This window comes from Myripristis murdjan, chromosome 14 (genome assembly GCF_902150065.1).
Source record: "Myripristis murdjan chromosome 14, fMyrMur1.1, whole genome shotgun sequence".
Taxonomy (NCBI): Eukaryota; Metazoa; Chordata; class Actinopteri; order Holocentriformes; family Holocentridae; genus Myripristis; species Myripristis murdjan.
In genome coordinates this window covers 14,084,005-14,110,143 of record NC_043993.1, presented here as the reverse complement: position 1 = coordinate 14,110,143, position 26,139 = coordinate 14,084,005, and the positions used below count along the sequence as shown (strand labels likewise).

The following is a 26,139-nucleotide window of genomic DNA, read 5'->3' as shown; positions in this document are numbered from 1 at the left end:
TCCATACTTCCTGCAGAGGGCGCCTGGATGGCCTTTTAGTTTTTGTGCCAACCAACTCAGCCACCAGCCGATGGAGAGGTGCAGCCAGTTTTGCAAAACCCTGTACAAAGCGGCGATAATAGCTGGCAAAACCGAGAAATGATCTCAGCTCAGAAACAGTCTTTGGAGTTTGCCAATTGGCCACCACAGAGATTTTATCAGGATCTGTAGCTACACCATCTTTGGAAATGACATGCCCAAGGTATTTTACCTCTGTTTGCAGAAAGCAGCACTTTTCCAGTTTAGCCTTTAAGTTTTGCGCACGCAAGGTCTCCAACACTGCTCCCAACCGTTGAAGATGCTCATCCACTGTAGCAGAAAAAACAATGACATCATCCAAATACAACAGTAATGACTGGTGATTCTGTGAGCCAAACATCCTCTCCATCAACCTTTGAAATGTGCTGGGGGCATTACACAAACCAAAGGGCATCCTGTTAAATTCAAACAGCCCAAATGGAGTACAGAAGGCTGTCTTCATTTTATCAGGTTCTGCAACGGGGACCTGGTTATACCCACTGGCTAGATCTAAGGTAGAAAACCAGCAGGCACCAGACAGAGCATCCAGAGTCTCCTCTATGCGGGGCAGGGGGAAAGCATCCTTCCTAGTCTTAGCATTCAAAAGCCGGTAATCAACACAGAGCCTGATGGTAGAATCTTTCTTCCTTACTACCACAATTGGGGAAGCAAATGGACTACTGCTCTCACGAATCACTTTGCTTTCCAAGAGCTGTTGAATGTGCGCCTTGACAGCATCATATTCAGAGGGAGGGATACGCCTGTACCGCTGGCGGACTGGGGTGGCATCTAGAAGGGGAATTTCATGGGCCATCAAATTTGTACACCCCAAGTCACCATCATGAGAGGAAAAAACAGACTGATAGTCACACAAAAGGGACCTTACCCTGTGTTGGTCAGAAGCTGGGAGGGTGGACAAGTCCAGGGCCGCAATGGCAGCTGGCAGGGGGCCTTCCTCCACAGTCTGGGCTGCCACTCTAGCCACATTGCCCCCAGCTGCCTCCTCACCGAAGGTCCCAATGAGGTCATCGGGTTGGCTGACAACATCAGCATGGCAAAGGGTACCGATCTGGATGCGGGGTGGTAAAATCACTTCTGTGGTCCCTACATTAGTGACAGGGATGTAGGCCGTGCCATTGACCACCCTGACCAGAGCTGGGGAAGCAAGGAGACCACTTGGCAGACCTGCATCCAGAGGTTCGAAGAGGGCTGACCCGGTCTCAACTGGAGATGCTTTCCTACAGGTGGCTGGCACCAATTTCATTGTGCCTCCTGGAATGTGGATCCTTCTCCGGCCCTTAACTCGGACGGGACCATTGACTGGTGGATCAGCCTGTAAGTGAGCTCTGTGACAAAACTGCAACGCCTCCTGCCAGGGATTCTGTTTGACAGGAGGGAGGTCAAATAGTGCAGGGCCATGTTCCAAAAACAGTTCTTTATAACACTCACGGATTACATTCATGCCAAGGACTCCACAAACTTCTGGGACAGGGCTGGCATCAGGTGCATCTCTAATGACTAGAACACCGCGCTTAGGGATTAGCTTGCCCAGCACCTGAAAATCAAGTTCCAAATAGCCAATATAAGGGATTTGTAGCCCATTAGCTGCACGTAACCGTAGCCAGTGGCACTCTCTCAGCTTCTCGGGGCCTCCCGATTCAAAATGTTTGGCAAAGAAACTTTCAGTAATTGTGGTGACCATGGACCCGGTGTCTAGAAGGCAACGAATGTCTACCCCTCCCATATTAATGGTGACCTTTGGACAGGACGCTACCAAGTTTGAGGTGGAACCAGGGGTTTCTGAATCACCATTAGAGCCAGTCATGTTCCCATCTGAGATGTGGCTCAGCATAACAGAGGGAGCTAGTTTTCCGCCTGCTGAGACCTGAAGTATGGAGTGGCTGAATTCTGGCTGGAGTGGTTAGGTTCAGAGGCAACTACCCTCTCATTGTCACAGTCTTTGGCAAAATGGCCTGGTTTTTGACACCGTCTGCAGATGACCTGTCCTCTCTTCTGAAAGGTCCTGGGCTTGACTGATGTGCGAGTTGACTTTAGTTCTTGGGTGAGCTGATTAATCTGAGCCTGTTGCTGCTTCAACATTTCCTTAAGCTCAGCTAGTTCTAAACCTACATGATCCTTTTGCCCCTTGGCTTGCCCTGCATGCTGCATACTATACACTGACGGGACAGAATAACTCCTAGATCTGCCTGACCCTTCCCCAGCTCTGCCCTCACGCTCCCACATGATAGCCTCATCCCTAATAGCATGAAGGTCATGGTCAGGGTGTTCACGAGCTATTCTTTTAAGTTCTCGACTCAAATTCCCATCAGCCACACACTCAACAAACTGATCACGCAGCAACTTAGCGCTATCAGGGATGCGTTTTTCTGGGCAACTTTGAATCATGTGATCCATTAAAGAGAACAGTGCATGTGAGAACTCCCTCAGTGATTCACCTTCCTGCTGTTTTCTGGCATAAAGGCTTCTTTAACTGCAATAAAGGACCTGGGGCAGCTATACTGAGTGAGAAGGATATCCAAAACACAGTCAGGGTCATCCCTTACCTGTCTAGGCCTATATTTGATCTCTTCACGGGCATCACCTATCAAGTGATCATAAATAAAGTGAGCCTTTTCAATAGGAGCAAGTCTACGGGTGCGCATAATAGCATTTATTTCCTCAACCCAGCTCTGAACACCAATTTCACCTGTACCACTGAACAGAGGGCAAGATCTCTCCCTGGGGATATAAACCAACCTTTCCCTGGCAGGGGCCTCCACTAGACTGGGAGCATGCCCCCTAGGGGGACTAGAGGGTCCTGCCTGGGGTGGAGGTGCACTCTGAGGATCCATTCAACACTAGAAAGAAACTAGGTGAGGAGAAAAAAAAAAATTATGAATGCTACAGATGAAAAAATTATGCACACCAAACTTTCAAAAGGTTGTCAGCTGCTGCTTTGCCTACACAAACATTAAAATACAATCAATGAAAAACAACCAACCCAAGGAAACGACTAACTTGAATACACGTCCGGAAGCTCTACCCTGCTCACAGCGCCAGATTGTGACCCGGCCCAAAGGGTGGACACAAACAATTTAAAGTTCAGAGAGAGCGGAGAGACGTGTATTCGGTTCACAATTAGAATTTTATTGTAAACGAGGAGACAACTTCGATTGGGTGGGTCGATGAAGTAAACCAAAAAAACCACAGTCAAAGTTTTATTTAACACCAGTTAAAAGACAATATTAACTGCGAGATGAGGCATCAGCCCTAAAAACTACAGGAGAGAAGAAAAGGGGGCAGTGGGACTCCTGCGGGGAGGTTCAATTGCAGCCCAGGGTACACCCATGCATATGAGCACACTGCACGCCACACGATCCTAAGAAGAAATAAAAAAAGAGAAAACAGACACCAAGTGACCACCACCATCAAATCATAAACCACAATCACACGGCAAGCCAGAGGGGCCCAAGTGCTCCCCGCGGGTCTCCACACTGCCTAGAAAACACAAAGCAAAACTACACTAAAAGTCAGTTGATAATACACTAGTTAAAAAGACATCTTCCATTCCAAAACAGTACAAAGTTCAACATTGACATTCCTGGAACAATCTTAAGGGTCGCAGGTACATTTTCACAATTCACTACAATCTGGCTGGAAACACAAGAGGACCCTCCAACATTAATCCCGGCAAAACAGTGTTAGATTTCATCCAGGCAAAGCAGCAGTCTGGCAACCAGGCTTTCCACCTTGGGGAATTTTCCACCAATAAATAATATGGCTGCCCTGTCCCACACTGGGGAACGGCACACGGTCAGCTCCTAGAGAACAAAAAAAGATCACTCACTACATTTCATGAGTCCAAACATAACAAATTTAGGGGACTGTGGCCTACCTGTCCAATGTTGGCCTAAGCAGCACGCCTCAAGATCACTGATGTTTCAGCTGCAACACCACTCTAAATATAAAAAATACTAATTCAACATCAGCCACAAATGTCTACCAACACATGTAGTCACCCACCAGCTTACCTGCACACACAACCCTCCCTGCAACCACCAGGCTTCAAACAAAGAGGCCCTAATTGTCCCCACCTGGGCTTATATATATGTAACCCTGCCTACTAGGGGCGGTGCTCCCCACACAGGCCAGCCCTCACACAAATTACCCTTTTTATCTAAGGTCCTAGAAAAGGTGGTTGCAAATCAGCTAGTCACTGTATTAAACAGACACAACATCTTTGACAAATTTCAATCAGGTTACCGTCAGATGCACTCCACTGAGACAGCGCTTCTTAGAGTGTCTAATGACATCATGATGGCCTCCGCCAGTGGCAAATCCACCATTTTAGTTCTGCTCGACCTCAGCGCCGCTTTTGATACCGTGGATCACCAGATCCTGCTTGATAGGCTCAGTGACCACATAGGTATTTCCGGCAGCGCCCTTAATTGGTTTGCCTCCTACCTTACTGGTAGAAATTTCTCTGTTTCTGCTGGCCCTTACACCTCTGAGTCAGTCCCCTTGTCATGTGGTGTGCCTCAGGGGTCAGTATTAGGACCGATTCTGTTTGCATTGTATATGCTGCCTCTCGGCAACATTATTAATGTGTTTAAAGGTATCTCTTATCATATGTATGCCGATGATATTCAGTTGTATTTCTCCTTTTATCCTGACAGTACCGACGATCTGAACGTACTGCATGACTGTCTGTTTGCAATCAATGTCTGGATGACTAACAACTTCCTTCAGCTTAATGCGGCTAAGACTGAGGTCCTGATTGTCGCCCCTGAAGGCACTGCCCATAAAGTGTCTAGTCGTATTGGATCACTGAATTCTAATGTTCGCTCTAGTCTGAGAAACCTTGGGTTAGGGTTAGGGTTAGGGTTAGGGTTAGTTATTTTTGACCAGGCCATGCACCTTGATAAACATATTCTGACCCTGACCCGCACATGCTTCTTTCACTTGAGAAATATTGCAAAACTGAGTTCTATTGTATCAAATGCCGAACTTGAAATGATTATTCACGCATTTGTGTCATCCCGCTTGGATTATTGTAACTCTCTGTTTCTGTGCCTTAGTAAATCCTCTATTGATCGCCTCGAACTTGTACAGAATGCTGCTGCTAGGCTATTAACTAAAACATCAAAAGACCGTCATATTTCTCCGGTTCTAGCATCTTTACACTGGCTTCCGGTGCGTTAAAGGATCCAGTTTAAAGTTCTGGTTTTAACTTTTAGAGCTCTGCATGGTCAGGCACCGGAGTATTTGTCCGAACTCCTCCATGTTTATACTCCTGGCAGGACACTCAGGTCTGCCGACCACAACCTGTTGACAGTTCCCCGCACTAGACTCAGAACTCGAGGAGATCGAGCCTTTGAGTCAGCTACGCCTAAACTGTGGAACACTCTCCCCCAGACCCTGAGAGCTGCAGCATCTGTTGTCAGTTTTAAAAAGCACCTTAAAACGTATTTGTTTAGGCAGGCGTTCCTGTTGACCTGACACCTGACGTTACTGTGTTATTTTATTTATGTTCATGTTTGTATGCATTCATGTTTGTTGTTTGAATGCAATCTTGTTTTGTTGTGTTTCCTTTTAACCTTGGAAAGCACTTTGTGAGCTTTCTCTGTGAAAAGTGCTATACAAATAAATGTTACTTACTTACTTACAGCTCAGCTTTTGTCTTTTCAATAATCAATACCTCTAGATCCAGTGAACATTTATCTATTCAAGATTTGTTCCCTCCTCTTCATGAATTCAGGGTCATCTGTGCCAAGCGCTGGGGTTTTGTTGATTTGTAGGCCTCTGGGAATGTGTTGTCGTGGTCTGTACTCCAACAATGTTACAGCATGCCGCAACAATCTTGCTTCTTGTTTCCTTAAAACATCAAATTTGGAAAAGAGACATTTAATATCTGTGGCATGGTCTTCAGTTCGGCCAAACTTTCAAATGCAGTGTGTGGTGACAGATTCTCCTCATCTTTCTCAGTAAAAAAAAAAAATGTGTCTGGCCTTGCTTCGGTGAGTTGACTAAGGTGGTCCAGTGATGTGGCTGTCATGGTTGCATTTGTCCGCTTCAAAACTGGAGGAGCAACTTCAAACTGAAAACACTGTGTTGGAGGGGAGGGTTGTGCTTCAACGATATGATTCTCTGTGGAGTGCTAAATCCAAAAGGTATACTCAAAAAATTTGTAAAAGGTAGCACATCCCAAATTTTCAAGTCAAGGAGAGCAAAATATTCACATGTCACCTGTTTAGTTGGCTTTCATGTCACTAGAAAAATACTTACACATTTTAGCATCTGTCTATCTGTCTAATAATATTATAAATCTAATAATAATAGAATAAATAGAATATATATAATATTGTATTAATGACTTATGGACTGTTGCCATCAACCATTAACTGATGGAAATGTTGAGAGTTACAGTTAGATTTAAAAACATTAGATTTATGGGGTAGTGATGCACAGCTTAGCTCTGATGTCATTAATTGGCAATGACAGGTGTCTTGTTCTCCATGGTTTGAAGTCTTGATTTCATTGTGAATTATGGCCTATTAAAGACTTTTTGTCAGCTTTAACAGAACTTGACAGTGCTGGAGTATGTCCTTTAAAAGCAGTGAGGTAATTAGATATTAGGCTTAGATATTTGTTTGGAGCCTGAAATTGTATATGTTTGGCCTCAGTGTGGTTATTTGACCTGTGTGACTCTCATTTTGGGACAATTCATCCTGCAACAGGCTCAAGACACAGAGCTCAACCTGAAATGTGATTATGAAGCATCTGGCCATCTCGTTCTGAGTAGGCATGCAAGAGTAGGTATCAATGTGTATGACATTTCCCTGGTGATACCTGACACATAACTGAAAATTTAACATCAAAATCTTCTGGCCATAGACAGGCAAAACTCATAATACTATTTGAAATAATAATAAAGCAACTGTAACAAATTGCTTTTATTTTGCCAATATATTAATCACTTGAATCTGTATAAAATACAAAATATTTTCCCCCACAATGAACTAAGCTGTGGCAGCAGGTGGCTATACTGCCCTCTTGTGGTCAATGCATTACAGTGCCCAAATAAATGAATAGTGGAAAGCAAATTTTACTGTAATTTTAATACAGCACTGTCTCAAATGTCTCAAAATAATCAAGCACTGATTGATATTAATTATGAAGATGTTTTGTGATGTGCTTAATTAATAGTATACTTTACTGTGTTACTGTGTTGTGTTCATCAGACCCGCTCAGTATGTGGATGTTTTACATGCATCTCTTGTTGAACAGGTTTAGCCTGTTAAAACTCACCTTGACAAAAGACAAAGGATGATGAGGAGCAAATTGGGCAGCATTCATCAGATGAGGAATATTTCTCTGCTGCACTTTATTTAATAATAGTGACATGGAATTAAAAAAAATAATCAGAGCAACCATAGCAAATGTGCACTAATGCACAAACAAACTGAACCATATTAGGCCAAATATGTTGTTATTGTTGTTGTTGTTGTAATGTAAAGTAGAAGGTGCAAATGAACACACTGCTTTCCCCACTGATGAATACTGCATCATCATATGCCTTCACAGTGTGTGATCCATACATAAATAAATGGGTAGCCCAACCACCAACAACAAACATCATTTATTGTATTGTTCACACCTGCAATCAAATTGTACAATCCTCTCTTTAATGTCATTTCACTCAGAGACACTTGACATCAAGGAATTTAACATTATGTAATGTTATCTGTTAGGTACTGCAATGATATTTCTGCTTGAGAGCTATGAGCTCTGAGTGTACAAAAGCTTAAGTGTCCAATGAAATGGCCACTACTTAAGTTGTTGACCATTTAAGTAGAAGCCTGCTGCTGCTTGCTATGTGGCTAGCAGTTGCTTGGGTAAACCAGTATAAATATTTCTCATACCGGTTTGGCTGCACTAACAATGGCTGCTTGGCTGAGGTGGGTCAGCATGTGTCACTCAAACTGTATAGAGGCTGCAGGGCACTGTGTAAACCATCTCCAGTCTCCTCTGCAGGGGCAATAGTGACAGGAAAACAGAAGAACAGGTTTTCTGCAATCTCCTTTACTGAATTTCTTTCTTAGTTTTTCTGATCCACTTTTTTCTCTTTTATTTTGTTTCTCCATTATATTAGCTTATGCAATGATTTTTCAGACCTCGCCGTTCCTTCTTTACCAAATGTATCTGACTGAAGGGGGGTGGGGCTGCAGGGGCTGACTGCTGGGAAGCGTCAGAGGGCCTCATCAAAAAAGCTAAGTTGAAAAATAAATAAATAAATAAATGAATACAAAAGTAGCTTTTACACTTTTACACTTTAAATGAGCTGCTTTTTACTCTTATTTTAGTGGATTTGAGCAGGTAATTTTACTTTTACTCAAGTCAAATAAATTAGTACTCTACCCTGCTCATTACTAATAAAGTCTGAACTATGACACCTACAATGTTTAATTTGTTATTTACCAGTGTCACAGTTGTTGGATCTGGGTCTAACTTAACCTCAGTGGCTCTGAAAGGAGTTGTGGATTCCCCTGTAAAACTGTGACCTTTTTTTTTCTTCAGATTTACACATCATAGGTATCAGTTACCTGTGAAGTGTCAACCATTACTTACACCTGCACCGTGTTCTCCCTTTGTTTTACATGGAGAGAACATGCAAACTCCACACAGAAAGGACCAAAGCTGAGATTACAGCTCCCAATCTTTTTGTCTGAGGAAGGTTGTTTCCATTTCCAAGTCCATTTCCAAGTATCTGGCTCACTGATCTCTGGCCGCAGAGCTGGTCACTCTGGTCTTATCTATGCAGTGTCACAGGAAGTCCACCAGATCTCATTTTAGGTTAGCTGGCTTCAATTGAAGGCCAGCGGATGCACTGAACATATTATTTTTAAAAGAGCAGGGGCACAAAGGATTAGGGAACACCAGACAGAAAATCTACAGTATTTTATACAAAGTGGGTCTTTATTGCCCTCTCAGTCTCACACACACACACACACACACACACACACACACACACACACTTTTTAGTATCAAGATCACTCAATGTTGTAATTGTGCATCGATATTCTCTTTCCCTACAATGTCTACCATCTTAAGGCCGAGAGACACAAACAGTATGGAGGACCTGTACGAGACCAAGTTTGATCCGGAGACCTACCTGAATGAGTTCTACCTGATGACGGGAAAAAACAGGCATTTGGCTGGGGTGGGTGTTGTCTTTTAGGATCCTTTTGGCTCTGCGCAGGCACCTCACCTCTCAGATATCACTGAGGCTTGGTAGATGGGCGCCAATGATGTTTTGGGCAGTTTTAATCACTTGTTGCAGAGTCTTCCTGTCCTGGGCCGTGCACATCCCATGCCAGTTTGTAATGTTTCCAGTCAGGATGCTTTCAGTCGCTCCTTTGTAGAAGTTGACAAGAACTTGGCGTGGGAATTTTGCTTTCTTAAGTTTCCTTAAGAAATACAGCTGTTTCTGAGCTTTTTTAACCAGGGCAGAGATATGTGAAGTCCATGACAGGTTCTCTGTTATGCTGATTCCCAGGAACTTAAAACTGCTTACTTGCTCCACCTCAGCTCCATTGATGTAGACAGGGTTGTGTGTCTTTGCCTCCTTTTTTCGAAAATCAACTATCAGCTCTTTGGTTTTGCTGACGTTGAGCAGTAGGTTGTTTTCTGTGCACCATTCTGCAAGATGGTTAATTTCCTCCCGATATGAAAACTCATTGCTGGAGATCTGGCCAATGATGGTGGTGTCATCTGCGAACTTCACAATAGAGTTCTCTCCATGTCGGGGGTTGCAGTCGTGGGTGTACAGCGTGAACAGGAGGGGGCTAAGCACACAGCCCTGGGGCGCTCCGGTGTTGAGCACTAGGGTGGAGGAGGAGAGACTGCCAATCCGAACTGACTGGGGTCTGTTTGTGAGGAAGTCCAGTATCCAGTTGCAGAGAGTGGTACTGATGTCCAGAGTGTTCAGTTTTCCAATCAGCTTCATGGGGGAGATTGTGTTGAAAGCTGAGCTGAAATCAACAAACAACATTCTGGTGTAGGTGTTGCTTTTCTCCAGGTGAGTGAAGACTGAGTGGAGAGCAGTGGAGATGGCATCCTCTGTGGATCTGTTGGCTCTGAATGAAAACTGCAGAGGGTCCAGACTGGCAGGGATGTTTTTCTTTATGTGCTGGAGAACCAGTTTCTCAAAACACTTCATCAGGATAGGGGTGAGTGCCACAGGGCACAATAAAACAATGTACAAAGGCAATACAAGGAAATACAAATACAACAGTGGCGTAATCCTATGAAAGCCTGTCTAAACAGATGTGTTTTGAGCCGCTTTTTAAAAATGTCGACAGATATCACGGCTCTTAAGTCCGGTGGAAGCGCTTTCCACCAGCTAGGAGCCACAGACTCAAAGGCTCTGCCACCCATTGGTTCTACTGTACTTTAATAGAGGCCAGATAAAGTGCACTTGAGAGTGGTAGATAGCGAAAGCATAAGGATAAGAGTCAGTTACAAGCTTGTTCATCTGCAGTCTAAGAGTCAGAAACTTGTACGCAAGATTCATAACATATCCAGACATATCCACCATAAGGCTGGATTATGCTTCTGCGTAAGCGGAGCGTACGGGGGTTGTGCGAAGTTTACGGGGGTTGTGCGACCGCCGCAGGGCCTTGCTGCGCACCTCTGAAAAATTGTAACTACGCAGACCCCAAGTAGCCCACAATGCAGGCCCCCCACTGACAACAAGAGCTATGATTGGTCCGCCGAACTACAGCACTTCCGGCATTTTGCCCCTCCGGAGTCACGTCCTGTTGTTGTGCCGGCAGCGTCATTTTTAAAAGAACTGCCGTTGTGATCGCATCCCGACTCGTCGGTTGATTTCAAATTGTTTGGAAAGTTTGAATCATGCGGGATCTGGATCTACTGCTGCTCCTTTTAAAAATGGTGCTGCCAGCACAACAACAGGAAGAGCAGCCATAGACATATATACGTAGACGCCGCATCGAGTGGGTTTGCCCGCTGCTGCGACATGTCAACGCCGCCGCCATATTGGATGGGGAAAGGCTGTGCTGTAAACTAATACAAGTAAATGTACCTAATTTCATAAAGCGCCTTTCTACAAACAAATTTAAGTTAATGCCTCTCGTTTATACATTCACACACGCACTAATATACTTGGGAAACAGGATGTAACAGGGATGGTTTTTTTATGTAATGGGGATGGTTTTAGGACCCAGGTGTAGTGGAAGCAGTGCTCTCTCTCTCTCTCGCTCTCGCTCTCGCTCTCGCTCTCGCTCTCGCTCTCGCTCTCGCTCTACCGGTGTGAGCAGACACGGAAGTGTGGTGAGGCATAGCAGGTGGGACCATAGACATAATATACGTATATTATGTCTATGGGTGGGACCATAGATATCTATAATAAAGGCTAGCCCTGCGTTCCAATACCCATACTACCATACTATTTAGTAGGGAAAAAAAGAATTAGTATGTTCCAATACATACTAAACTACGTACTTTGTAAGGGCAGCTGCAGTACATACTAAAAGTAAAAAGTATAAGTATGCGATTTGGAACGCAGGGATCTATAATAAAGGCTAGATGTCTTACGGCGGAGTCTGTAACGTCATCACCGGGCGGCCAGGCAAGCTCTCTGGCAGAACCTATGGTAACAGACGGAAGGTGAGTGATCTGCACAAACGTAAATACTCTTATCTCGCTGAAATCTTGACGGATTTACAAACGGTTTGGTTTCTTACTAACATTATTAACGTGGCTACAATTCTGGATGTTTGACCGGAAGTGTAACATAATTATTAATTAAATGCAGTATTATAGCTACATCTCTGACGTTTATAACAAACCACACCGTTTGAAAATCGGTAGAAAATTGAGCAGGTTATGGTTGTTAAAAAGTACATGCACCACTACCACACAATGTTATAAGTGAGCGAGCTGACTGTGGCCGCCATGTGCGGACGTGCGACTCCATTGGCCGGCAGCGCCCACGAGACATCTAGCCTTTATTATAGATATCTATGGGTGGGACGCTAATCAGTCAGTGTAACAAGGTAATTTTCGGACCCGAGGTAGTAAAAGTGTAGCGGAAGCAGCGCGCTCCCTCCCCACTGGTATGTGCAGACGCGGAAGTGCAGTCAGACAGAGTCCGCGTGCACCCTCCAGGCATCTGCATGCAGAACGCTGCAATTTGATTGTAAGTCATGCACTTTTGTTTTATTTATATGTGTCAAACTCAGTGCATTTAAGGTGTGGCGTTTAAAGGTATTTTATGGTGTTTTTTTTTTAGTACTGTGACAGGCCCTGGGTGCTAGTTAAAACGACGCTGCAACAAACTGCTGGTCTGGGTGCTAGTTAAAAATACCAGCAGGTATGGCGCATTAAGTAATTTTGTTTATCCAGTAGTATTTTATAATATGTACTGAATATACCTGTTTAAATGTATTTTGTATTTTCTTTTGTTTCAGTAGCAGACACTGCAACTTGGTCTGGGGGCTAGTTAAAACAACTTAACAACAAACGGCTGGTCTGGGTGTTAGTTAAAAATAACCAAAGGTACAGCATATTTAATTATTTTAGTTACTGTATTTTTTAAAGAAAATATGCCAAACACAGTATAACCCCCATGCTTGTGTTTTTATAGGACTGTTTGTGGGTGCAGTGTCTGTCACTGTTTTCTTTTCCTTTTCTTCCCAACCATAATTTTTTATCTTTGGCCTGTGTTTTTTTGTTTTTTGATATTTGTTTTTGTTTTCTTTTCATTTGCTTTCTTTTGGATATTTATCTAAAGTGGGCTTGGTGTAATATTGAGCATACTGATACATTCAAGAGTGGTAACTGGTCTGTGGGGGAGTTTTAGGCCTACCTAGAGTGCCTGTAGAGAGAGAGTGGCGCCACCGGAAGCTCAAAACGCTCGCTGATCACGTAGTCTATGTAGCCCCCAAAAGTTCCAGGAAGTGCTTGGCGGGCAATAGCTGGGTTTCAGTCACGTGGTTATGATGACGCGCGAAGGCGGCGTGATTTCAGATGGAGGGCAGGAAGTAAAAATGGAGAAAACATCTATGGAGGAAACCGTTGCAGAGAGTCTGTATTGTACGGATTTAGATCCAGTTTCAAGACAAAGATACAATCAATTAATTAACATATGTTGGACGTGACCCGAATCTCATGAAGATGAGTGAGTTTTCAACAGAACTTAAAGATTTGCCGACAATCAAGGCTGTTGATATCACAAACTATCTGGTCCTTCAGACATCATACTACACCAGACAGCAGATGAAAGCCTATAAAAGTCTGGAGGCATATAACTTTTTTGTCAGCGGGTGGGTCCACAACCTCGGTACCAAATGGCTCCGCGATGATTGTTTGGTCTTCGCCAGGGTGAGTGTTTGTTCTTACATTGTTTTATGTGTTAAGATGCTAGCAGTAGCGTCTATAATGTCAACAAACATGCAACACATCTTAACGATGACGTTAGCCTGACAGTCGTTTTAGTTTTTTGGTAACCGAGGTTGACCGCCGGAGCCCAGTCTACCGACTCAACGTCACCCAAAGCGCTAGGGCAGCCTAAAAAGACCCAATGAAGTCCATATTAGACTACCGGTAACTTAATAATCATTACTAAGTAAATGAGCATTTAACGACAACATAGTGCTATATAAACACAGCCACAAAAACCAAGTTAGCTAGCTAACATACCTCTGACGAAGTGGTCGCTGCAGACACGGGCATTAGCAGCCTCTGCTCCTCCCGACCGCAGACGTAGATTTAAAATCCACTTTTTACGGCGTTGTTCTGAGCTTTTAACATTTTTCACCTTTGTGAACGACAGTCTTTGGTACTCTATAAAACCCCTTTTCCTTTTCTCGGTTAGAACGTTTGGAGCAGCCGTAAACTACACAAAACATGGGCATTTTTTCAGACAGCAGATCCTCAGTAATTAAGCTACTTCAGTTCCTGCCCTCCATCTGAATTTCGCGCTCTCACGATGCAGCAATGTGACGTCATGTGAAAGCAACCTATAGAAAGTAATGGGAAAACTACGATAATCGGTAAAAAATGATCAATAAATGCTTTGCTGTGCAATATTTTTTATAGTTGTGTTAATTGATTTTAACTATGTTAAGTTTGCTAAACCTGTATGGTCATCTACAGCAATGTAAATTGTAATATTTTCTCATTTTATCTATGATTTGACTGAGACAGACTAACAGGTGACGAACAATGATTTGCCAACTGACAACACAATAAGTCTGGACTCACAACATAATGATAACTGCTCTTACAGGAAATCCATGTCTAATAAATTAAATTTGGATTTCTATTCATAGCAAATAAATGGACTTCTATCATTTTGTTAACTACTCTTACTTATCAGTATCTCCTTGTGTGAATTACTTTTAAGTCTGTTACTTTCACGAAATCTGTACAGTCGTTGACAGCAATAAAATATAAATATTTTCAGTTTTATGTTTTTTTTTTTTTTTGACTGAGGCAGACTATGATTTTCTAAGTAACTACACAAGTCTGGACTCACAATATAGAGTTCTTACAGGTAAGCCATTGCAAATAAATAAAATTTTGATTTCAATTCATGGCAAATATATGGATTTCAATCACTGTTAACTATCCCAAACTTACTCTCTACATATTATACATAATAAATCACACACACACTCTTTGTTTTTCCAAATGCACTTAATAACAAAATGAATTCCTTTACAACAGCATAGAACTCTAATAGATCAGCATGTCTAGCCCTTTTTTTTTTTTGTCTGCAGTCCTTGAATACAGTCTTCACCATGGTATGCTGTGCTGCATGGGGATGCTCCAATTGTTCAGAGAAAGGCATGCGCATGTATGGCTTCCCCAATGATAGGGACAGGAGGAAAATATGGATGGCTAAAGTCAGCAGGAGAAATATGACCACCTTCATTGATTGTGAAAACAAAAAAATATGTGAGGTAATCATATTCAAACAATGCATTGCACATTTTCAAAGACCACACCATAGGGAAGTTTAATATTTTTTTAAAAATTATAAACAGAACACAAAACAGAGAAAATAACACAAAAGCCGAGGGAAGTTGTTTGTATTAAAAGGAGATTTATTAATATAGGTGTATAGTGTTAAGTGTGTGCAACGCGGTGGTAGTAAGACACATTATGACCCACAGTCCATAATCAATATCTTCATATCATCTGCTTTGCCCATCATTCCGCAGCCTCAATAATAAATAAAAATTAAATAGAAGTTAAGTACAATAGCTCTCCCTACATATTATCCTCGCTATCAACAGCGTTGGATAAAGTTATATTTAAGAACAGAATTTGCATTTATCAGCCTGTGGCATGTGTTGCTATCATTATCCAGTGTGCTAGCGTAAACTTGTATCGGTTTATATTCTCTAAATCTACGAATCAAGGCAGTAACAATCCGTCAACATACTTAATTACTCGTGTCAATTTGATTTCGATGCACAACTGATATGGAAATACGATTATTTAAACATTTTACCTTGAAAAAGTGTAGCTCCGACAATCTGCTCCGTTAAAATACATTGTGCGGCAGTTAGCTTATGCTAACTTCCGGGAACTTTCGAGGGTCTCCATACGCCGCCATTGCTGTGAAAAAACTGAACCATTGCAGTGAACGGAGTTGTCGCCACTCTCTCTGTACAGGCACTCTAGGCCTACCATTTAGCGACCTCTTGGTTTGTGTGCTCATAGAATGTTTTCTTCAACATTGCGTGTGTGCTCTTATCGTGTGTAGTGATATTTTATCCTCCTTGTGGAGCGTATTGGTCCTAATGTGTTAGTTGATCCTATATGCCCTCTTATAGAGTTTTTGCCATTCTTATGAATATATGTGCTTTGCTTGACGAATTGCACTTTTGCACATTTGCTACTGGGTAGCTACCAGCCCACATATTGTTCTTGTCTTATCTTATTGATTCTATTTTTGTAATAAATTTATATTTTTTATAAGTTGTCAGCCTCCTGTCCTGGTCATTCTGGGCACTTACCTGTTTGTATTGAATGAGATGGTGAAGCCTTAACTATAGTACTAATAAGAGGCTATTGTAATCACTACAAGTAAGGCACCAAAAACAATGTTTTTGATCTTCTCAGATGGCTAAGATAAGAACTTTATTGATCCCATACAGGAGTAATTCACATTACATCAGGGGTGTATTCAACGACGTTACGATTAGATATGTAACGTTGTGTGACATTGTCTCATTGAATGGTGTGTTTGGTTGTAACGTTTTGTAACAGAGAGCAACATGCCTCGGAGGTAGTTTTCCTCCGTTTTGTGGGCGTGTCACAGGTGTTATCCAATCAGCATCAGCCTGTATTTAAGCCTCCGCGACTTAAAACGTTAGTGTTCCATTATGGCTTCCAAGTCGCTATGTTAGTGCAGCCTATGTTTAAAATGTTGCCCATCATCTCTCGCGGACTTTTTGAGCCCTTAATGCACCCTTTCCGTAAGTGGGCATCTCCGCAGACTTAGGCTGTGTCCGAAATCACTCACTCACTCACTCCTCTCTACTCACTATATAGAGAATTCAATGTAGTGGACTATATAGTGAACTCAATAGCGGACCGTTTCGGACACTACTTCGCCCGTTGTTCGGCGCCGGTCCGCAATGCATGACGGGATATATTGCCTGGTTAGTGACCATCGGATGTTCACTACATCTCGCGGTGGATTGTGGGATACATCCAGTGGACTATATAGTGAACATTAATAATCACTAAACATTCGGACACCCCTACAATCACTATATAGTGCACTATATAGTGATTAGGGAGTGATTTCGGACACAGCCTTAGCGTTAGGGAATTACCCATAGTTCATTGCATTGTGACGTATGACATGAATCCCCTGGGGAAACCAGCTGGTGGCCGCTATAAAAGCGAAGTGAAATGAGCGAATTTATTAACAAAAAACATGGAGGGTGCAATCAGCAGTGACGCTGCAAAAAAGAAGTTCTCATGTGAGTATAATATTTTATATAAGATGGCCTTCAGAAATGAAGATAATAAGCAGATAGGCAATGCATATTTGTTTTTTTATCTCTTGGCAAGCTCATCAATGCCTTTTGTGGGAGTAGATCATTTTTAATGCTGTTTACTCCTCAAAAATACCAAGCAAAAAACGTAAAATAAAAAGTCCCAAAGCTGCGATTGTGAGAAACATGATGCATCGCTGTTGACAACCAAACAAAGGGCTGTCCCGTTCCCTTTTTGCAAGGGAAGCAATCTACTTCAGCCCCTTGCAGCCTCACGCACTCAATCACTTTCCAGGTGCAGCTACCTAAGTCAGTGAGGGCTCAGGGCTCAGGGTTTAGGGAGGAGATTGAGATTCAGCGTGGGGGTGGACATTGGGATTGGGCCTGCCTCTTCCTTTGCGCTCCCATCTGCGTCACTTCCGCTCGTGTTAGGTGTCGGATTGTGACAGGTATGTCTTATGCTGTACCTTTGTGATTGTTTGTCTCATTGATTAGATGTTTAAGGCATTTAGTTTGCACTGCAGAACGACTGTATCCCCGGGCTTGTGTGTCCCCCCAGCTTGTACGTGCGCGCGCCCCCCCACTCCTGGCTTGTGGTAGGTGCTCTCACTCTTAAGGGGTGCTCACACTGAAAGCGACAGAGGCGACTTGAGCGACGAGCTGCCATTCATTTTCAATGTACGCTGGCGACGAGGGGCGATTCGGGCGGCGACAGGCGACGAGCGAATTGGGCGACACGATGCGAGCGAAAAAAGTTGAGAGAATCTCAACTTTATGCAAATGAGGAGCGACGCGACCGAGGCGACGGCCAATAGCGAGCCGATCTGGATTCCCACGGCGGCAAAAGTTGACCGGAGTATGAGAGAGGAGGAGGACCGATCGCTTCCATCGCGCCTGCAGAAAACTGCAAAGAAAACTGCAGGCGACACGAAGGGAGCGAACCGAGCGACCACAGGCAATTTTGTCGCTGTCAGTGTGAGTGCACCTTTAGCGTTATCGTGCTTGCCTTTACCTGGCTAACGCTGGTGTGGTCGCAGGTAAAGTGCTGGTGGATGCCTCATGCATGGCCCAATCCCAATGTCCACCCTCACACACTCACTGACTTTGAGGCGCGCTCCCGCTAAGTCCGTGAGGGCTTAGGGTTGTCCCTTTGACAAATCATGAAGTGCATGAGGGATCTCTCGCGGACTTTTTCAGCCCTTAATGCACCCTTTCCGTAAGTGGGCATCATAGACATAGAAAGAGGCTAGATTGGCCACTCCCCCTTTTTTCACGGCAGAGTTGGTGGCCATCTTGAAGCGGTCGACCGCCCAAACACAGAGTGGGACTCGGTGACAATAATAAAGCTTGTCGATGGAAAATGCCTCAACATTGTGCAGCCTGTGATTGTAAAAACCGACGTACTGCACAATCCAGACAACAGGGAATCACCTTTCACATGTAAGACACATGTTTAGTTTAATTTGGTCATTATAACTTACCCATTATTACTTACCAGGGACCACCTGAGCCCCCCAAAAAGCTAGGGAAAACCCTGTACTCAGTGTGCATTTTAAACAAATTCCCTCAAGCCATTCCCACAGTATAGACTGTTTAATGCATATTTTGGGTCTAATGTTAATGCTTGACTTTCTACTGAGCCATTGCACTCATTATTATTTAGCTCTTGTTTTTTTACGGACTAGTTATATAGATTATATTTTAATTATTTAAACTGCCCCACAATTCCATCTCTGTTGTAATCTGGAAGCCACGCAACTACATTTCATTGCAAAAAACTCACTGCTGTTTTTTTTTTTTGTGTGTGTGTGTGTGTGTGTGTGTGCAATGACAATAAAGTCTAAGTCTATTTGAATACTAATGTGTGTGTGATCCTTGGTGGTCTGGCAGAGTGTTCACAGGTACAATAACGACATGAGAACCTCAGATGAAGAACCATATTTTTCACATTTTAGATCACATTTCACATTGATGTGTATATATTTACCTTGAATTTGATTATATCAGAAAGAAAATGATCAAATGAGGCCCTCTGACAAAGAACCATATATGCATGCTTTCACATTTTAGATAATCATCAATATTTCCACATTTTAGATAATCATCAACATTACACTATTTAGACTAATATGCCTATCACATTAATGTGCATATATTAAACTTGAAAACTGATAATGTGTCCTTATTCTACTGACAAAATATATTTCTTCCATAGGCCTAATCTTTTAATATATGGCCATGAGAAACCGAAATTGATAACAAATGGACTGACAGGCATCTTAAAATTCGCCATGTCTAATGATAAAGCATGCTTTCTGATGGGCATCTGAGGGGAAAAACATGCTTCTAGCGAGAATTTAACCCGAGTCTATAAATAATAAGTCTTGTGTGATAACAACTATACCACTACAACTTCAAAATATTCAAGGGGAGTAGATACTTATTTCCGAAAGCTTGTATTGGTAATACACAGTGAATCGCGGGGTTGACCGCAGCAAGATGGCGCCGCCGTCGGACGTCAGTCTACTGGGATTCCAGCGTGAGGCGTCCAGTCCATAGATATAGAAACGTATGCGTCTGTCGGTCCGCCATATTGCGCAGGGCGGAAGCTAACGTTCTAAACGTTGTAACCCCGGTAACCCCAGAGTAAACCGACTGTCACTTGTTTAATCCTGAACCGATTTTCAAGAAATTTGACTTGTTATAAACGCGAGAACTTGAACATGATACTGGTTACTTATTGGAAATAAATTCAGATACTGATGGTGGGTCTAATCAGCTCTAAATATCAAAACACCCCCTGAATAGCCACAACCTACCTCTCAGGGATATGCAGGCTACTGTCTAATGAATAGGGAACATCAAACGTAAAAGAATATTGACAATTTCAACTTGAGTGTCTCCAAATATATAGATTTCTATACCCATTGTATTGTTAGCCTATAAAGCCACCTGGTTGCTTGTTATTCTATTAATAATAATAAAATCAATTCAATAATAAATAGAACAAAACTATTTTTCCCCCAGACTCCAGTTAAGAGAACACCCAGTCAGTTCATCCGCACACACCCAAGACACATGATAAATCCTATTTTTTCCATCTTCACAACATGTGAAAGACCTAAGTTTGTTGTTCCGTTTCCACACCACACTTAAGCTTGCCCACGTTGTCACCTGTAGTAATCATTTATTTTTCAGCACTCTTGGCTTGGCCTACACAACATCATTTTCATCTTCATTAATTCAGACATGGAATACAAAACTAATTACAATATACACATTCATTCAACCTTTATTTAATCAGGTAAGTCCCATTGAGATCAAGATCTTATTTTCAGGAGACCTGGGCACATAGGTGCATCCACAAGCAATCAGTATAAAATGTAAAATATTAAGTTGAGAATGATTAAAATAATACCACATAACACACAATGCCACATAATGACAGCATAATAAAATAACACAAGCGACACAATAAAAATGTCAGGGAATATTATGAAAATCTGGGAATAAATTCCTTACCAACATTGTTCTTCACCGATGTGTTTATAAAGTTGTTTAATAGCATAAAAAGATTTAAAGTCAACTCCCGTAGGAAAATCTGTGACAGCTAATGAAAGTTCCGATAGCCGGGAAAACTGAAAACTGAACACAGTCCTTGCAACGCATGGTTTGCCCAGTTCTGTCAACGTCCTCTGCCTTGAAATGACAGCTGTAGAGAAGCGTGGTCTCAGTGGGCTTAAAATCCTTCCTCCTGGCAGCTATGGCCCAAGCTTTCCAAACTTCAGGATCACTCGGGAACCTTTGACAAAAAACAAAGCCATCAGCAAGCCGTAACGTTAATGGTTGCTGAATGATGCAGCTAGTGCATAGCTTACTAGACGTAGCTAACATAAACACACTCCTCTGAACATTTTTATTAACTAAATTATACAAAAAGATCAAAATATCACGTTTAACTTTACTTAAGTCATATACTCAGTAAGCTAGCTAACCTGGAGTAAGAGGCTGGTGATGTGAGGTTACTAGCGTTAGATCACCACCACAGTGTCAGCTCATTTTCATGACAGTTTGAAGCAACATTTTACGATCACTAACTCTAAACAGTTCAATACAATGAAACTGCCACTTGTACCTGTGAAAGGTTATCCCACCTTGTCGATTTTCTACTCAAAGCAGCACATGAGGCTGGCATATTCGCTGCGGTCTGCTGTCGGACTCCCGGGCGCTCCCACTCTGTTGCCCCTACCAATATGGCGGCTCCGCTGACGTATCGCAGGGTTGCCAGGTCTGTGAGACAAAAGCAGCCCAAAACCCGCCCAACCCGGTATAAAAAGGGCCCAAAAATCAGCCCAATACCAGAACTCAAAATATGCCCATAAAAATCCATATAGGCTATGTTGCTTCCAACAACAGTCCAAGTCCAACAGCATTGCTATAATTGCAAAATGCACTATAATATCTATAAAATAACACCATAAACTAAAGGCAATTTCCCGAAACAGTTCATTCACCTATTTAATTTACAGTATATCAGAACTTAAAATATAATATGGGATACCTTACTTCAGCTGACAGGCACTGGGCGCGAGTGGTGCTGATGATGTGATTGGTCATGTGCTGAGTGGCCTCACACAGCACTGGCATATTATTTATCTGTGGAGCATGTGACATATGTGGATAGTTTATATGCTGATCTGGCCCGGAGTCAGTTGACAGGATTTGCGTATAAACATTAGTCATTCAAAATATGAATCTTTATTCATGTCTGCCCAAGCCCAACCCACGGACAAAATTTACATCTACGTTTCTATATCTATGGTCCAGTCTACCTATATATGTCTGTGGTGGGCATCTCCGCAGACTTATATATATATGTGTATATGTATATATATATATATATATATATATATATATATATAAAAATTTTAGCGAAGAATGAAACCACGGCAAAATGATGTTTACTGTAATTATACACACGTAGATCCGACCGAGCAATCTGATCTGAATGTTTAGAATGTGCTCAAATGCTCAGACAGTGGCTGGGGAGAGAATCTGTCCAGAAATTTACTTTGGAGGGCAAAAAAATGTTTTTGAACTGAAATGTGCTTACCTCTCAAGCATGTGTCTCCCTTCTTTGCAGGATGAGTGAAATGGATGCCTCTTCAAAAATATGTGGTCACATGACCAACTTCTTCTATGGTTTTCTAGATAACAGGGGTGGCACTACTTGCCCCTTGGCACAAATTACCCCACTCTCCCTATATATTATATATGTGTGTGTGTATATATATATGTATATATATTGTGTGTATATGTGTTATATGTGATATATATATATATATATATATATATATATATATGTTGTGTGTGTGTGTGTGTATATATATATGTATATATATGTGCGTGTGTGTGGTGTGTGTGTGTGTGGTGTGGTGGTATATATATGTATATATGTGTGTGTGTGTGTGTGTGTGTGTGTGTATATATATGTATATGTATATATGTGTGTGTGTGTGTGTATATATGTGTATATATATATATGTGTGTGTGTGTGTGTGTATATGTATATATGTGTATATATATGTGTGTGTATATATATATGTATATATATGTTGTGTGTGTGGTGTGTATATTGTGTGTATATATGTGTGTGTGGTGTGTATATATATATATTGTATATATATATATATATGTGTGTGTGTATATATTAGTATTATGTGTATATATATGTGTGTGTGTGTATATATTATATATATATATATATATATTTATATATATATATATATATATGTGTGTGTGTATATATATGGTGTATATATATATACACACACACATATATACACATATATAATACACACACACACACACACACACATATATATATATATATATATATATATATATATATATGTAGTATATATGTGTGTGTATATATATATATATATATGTATATATATATATATATATATATATATATATATATGTATATACACAGTACAGGCCAGAAGTTTGGACACACCTTCTCATTCAATGTGTTTTCTTTTTTTTCATGACTATTTACATTGTAGACTATTTACATAGGGGTATTCCCCCCCTCCCCCCAACCCCCACCCTTTTGGGGGTGTTGTGCTCCCTTGGGATTTGGTTTACCTCACAACCGAGTGTGTGTCACGTTGGGTGATTTTTGGTTTGTTTTGGTGGATCCCTCTCCCTTTCACTAGCCCCTGTCCAACCAGTAAGCCTCAGCACCTGATTAGGTTCCCTTTTCCCATTCTGTGTGAATGGTGTCTTTTTCAAAGAAAATATATATTTTTAAAATTGTTCTAAAAAAGCATTTTGTACATTTTGAACGCACGTCTCTGGCCCTCTGAGTGTAAAGAACCTGCGTGTCCTAAGTGTGTGAATAACATGATTCTCTGGGTGAAATTCCCAGGGTGGCGTTGTCTGGCAACCTTTAATATCTGATCACCCTGAATTGTCAAATGTGCATTGTGTCGCTGTAGCAGCCACATTTAGATCAGGTGTTGTGTCTTACACCACAGACCAGACTAGTTACATGTACCTGTGTGTGACAGCTTCCTCGCTGAAGTGCTGCAGCTGGCAGGCGTGTGGTGTTCACACACACAGCAGAGCTGCTGCAGCGCTGCTACTGAGGGGCATATGCAGGGAGACAAGTGAAGCAGTCATATTCTGCTCTAACAATAACCCTGAAAAAATAAAATCCAGACTATATCATTAGAAAAGCAGAAATGTTAAAACATGTTTTAGTTTAGTTTGAGCACAGCAGTGTTCTACTGGCTCAAGCAGAACCAGATAGTGTGAATGATGTGTGTGCACCATACAGCGACATTTTTTTTCTAAATTATTATATAGTTTTGAATTGAGTTTTGAAGTGTTTCATTTTGCCAAACATATGAAGAGTTCTGCAACTTATGAATGTGGGTATGTGATCTTTGTTTTGACAAAATGAGCAGTTTTCAAAATCGTGCTTCAGCAATCATAAAAAAAAATAAGTTTCTATGATCAGTCATTGTCAGTCATAATGGGTCCTCACTCACTGTAGCTGTGAGACACTGACAAACACTCATTGCAGTATCTGTTATCACTCACTAATGTAGTCACATGATATTAGCAACCTGTGTCCTGCATGTCTGTCATCTTCAGGCTGAGAGATCAAGACAGTATGGATGAATCCAGAACCTTGACCAACTCAGAGCTGTACCAGAGCAAGTTTGATCCCAAGACCTATCTTGACAATTTTTACCAGTTCTCTGACAACAGACGTTTTTTGACATTCGTGCTGTGTGAGCTGAGCCAGACCTTCTCATCAGGTAGTGCCATCACACTGTATTTCATCTGAGAGTGAATCAAAAGCTATATTCACTTTTTTACCCTATTTACATCACCAGTGCAAACAAACAGCCTACACTATATCTATGTATCTATCAAATACTGAGAGCCTGTGGGAGAGCTCTGTTAATCAATTTAATTGGAGCTGAAATGTGTTTTAATTTTGATTGCATTACATTGTAATTGCAGGTGAGGACAGTTGCCATCTGATATTTATTTGTTTTTGTTTTTTTAAACTGTATGGATTCAGGCAAATACAAGGGCAAGAGGCTGATTGAAGTTGGGACAGGTCCTACCATCCACACTCTGATCAGCGCCTGTGAGCACTTTGAGGAGATCGTGGTGTCTGATTATACAGACAGCAACAGAAGGGAGTTAGAGAAGTGGATAAGAGCTGAGGAGGGCTGCTTCAACTGGGATCCCCATATTCAGTTTGTCTGTGACCTGGAGGGGAGAAGGTATTGCATGAAAACATGCTTCCATAATGCAACACAATTCTATGTCCACCAAAATATTTAAATTAGGTATTTTCTGTGTAAATCTGCCAAAAAGCTACACAGTGTTTATATCTGCAAACTTAGACCATAAACACACTTTCACTCTTTACTTCCTCTTTGTATTGCCTCCATCTTCTACTGCAGGACTCCGGCAGTCGTTAAAGAGACTCTCCGCCAGAGGATCAAGCACGTCCTAAAATGTGATGTCAACCTGGAGAATCCATTCCAGCCGGTAACAGTAGAGCCTGCAGACTGCATCATATCATCTCTCTGTCTGGAGGCTGCCTGTAAAGACCGGGAGGCCTACAGGCGTTCACTGGGAGCCATGGTGGGTTTGCTGCGGCCTGGAGGAGTCCTGGTGATAATTGGAGATCTTAATGAGACTTTCTATACAGTGGGGGATCAAAGATTCTCCTCTTTGAATCTGAGCCAAGACTTTATTGAGAAAACACTCTGTGAGTTGGGCCTGTCTGTGCAGCACCTCATTCTGCAACAGGCTGAAGACAGAGAGGCCAATCTGAAATGTGATTATGAAGCATCTTTCTACCTGGTTGCTCATAAAAACTGTGACCGATCATGATTGTATTCTTTTTAATGTGTCTTTTAACTCTGACCGTCTGACCGTTCACATATGTTAAATGACTGCTCTGCTGAAAATTTTCTTCTGATTTTACCAACTGTGCAGTGAAATGACATCGCCCCTTTGAAATCTCGTTTTGTTGCCTCTGTCATCTGTAACCCTTGGATGAATGAGGGCATTCGTTGTTTGAGACATAAATGTCGGCGTGTAGAGCGCCTGTGGAAGTCTACAGGGCTCCAGGTCCATCGTATCTACTTTAAAGAACTCTTAACAGAATTTAATTCCATGGTTAAATTTGCAAGGGCTTCTTATTTCAGAGAGCTTATTTCCTCCAATAAGAGGAATCCTAAAGTTGTCTTTGACACCATACACAACCTTGTCTCCCCTCAGTTACCTGTTGTGCCTGCCCTTTCTGTGGACGACTGCAATAATTTCCTGGCATTTTTTGTTGACAAAGTAGCCAATATTATGGCTAGTATAACTCCTTCTGCTGCCCCCCTCCGTGCTCCTTCTAATCGGCAGCCTATACTGGACTGCTTTGTGCCCATCTCCCTGCTACAGTTGACTGAGCTAGTAAGCAGTATGAAGATCTCCTCCAGCCCACTTGATGTCT

General features: G+C 42.0%; 1 protein-coding gene and 1 long non-coding RNA gene across 2 annotated transcripts; one reads left to right on the top strand and one right to left on the bottom strand.

Annotated features, from left to right (window-relative positions):
• Positions 1-3,343: 3,343 nt before the first annotated feature.
• Positions 3,344-4,121, bottom strand: LOC115371857 (uncharacterized). The gene is made up of 3 exons (XR_003929400.1): positions 4,089-4,121; positions 3,953-4,015; positions 3,344-3,878 (listed from the first exon to the last, which is right to left on the bottom strand). It is a non-coding gene; the product is annotated as an uncharacterized LOC115371857 (long non-coding RNA).
• Positions 4,122-21,349: 17,228 nt separating this feature from the next.
• LOC115371656 (nicotinamide N-methyltransferase-like) lies at positions 21,350-25,526 on the top strand. The gene is made up of 4 exons (XM_030069120.1): positions 21,350-21,384; positions 24,264-24,430; positions 24,700-24,907; positions 25,091-25,526. Exons 1-4 carry the CDS (start codon positions 21,350-21,352, stop codon positions 25,524-25,526), a joined length of 846 nt encoding a protein of 281 aa, XP_029924980.1.
• Positions 25,527-26,139: the final 613 nt, after the last annotated feature.

Coding starts and splice junctions, on each gene's coding strand:
- LOC115371656 (XM_030069120.1), top strand. CDS start 21,350: ATGGCGGCTCCGCTGACGTATCGCAGGGTTGCCAG. Junction 24,431..24,699: donor GAGCCAGACCTTCTCATCAG/GTAGTGCCATCA, acceptor GTATGGATTCAG/GCAAATACAAGGGCAAGAGG. Junction 24,908..25,090: donor TGTGACCTGGAGGGGAGAAG/GTATTGCATGAA, acceptor CTTCTACTGCAG/GACTCCGGCAGTCGTTAAAG.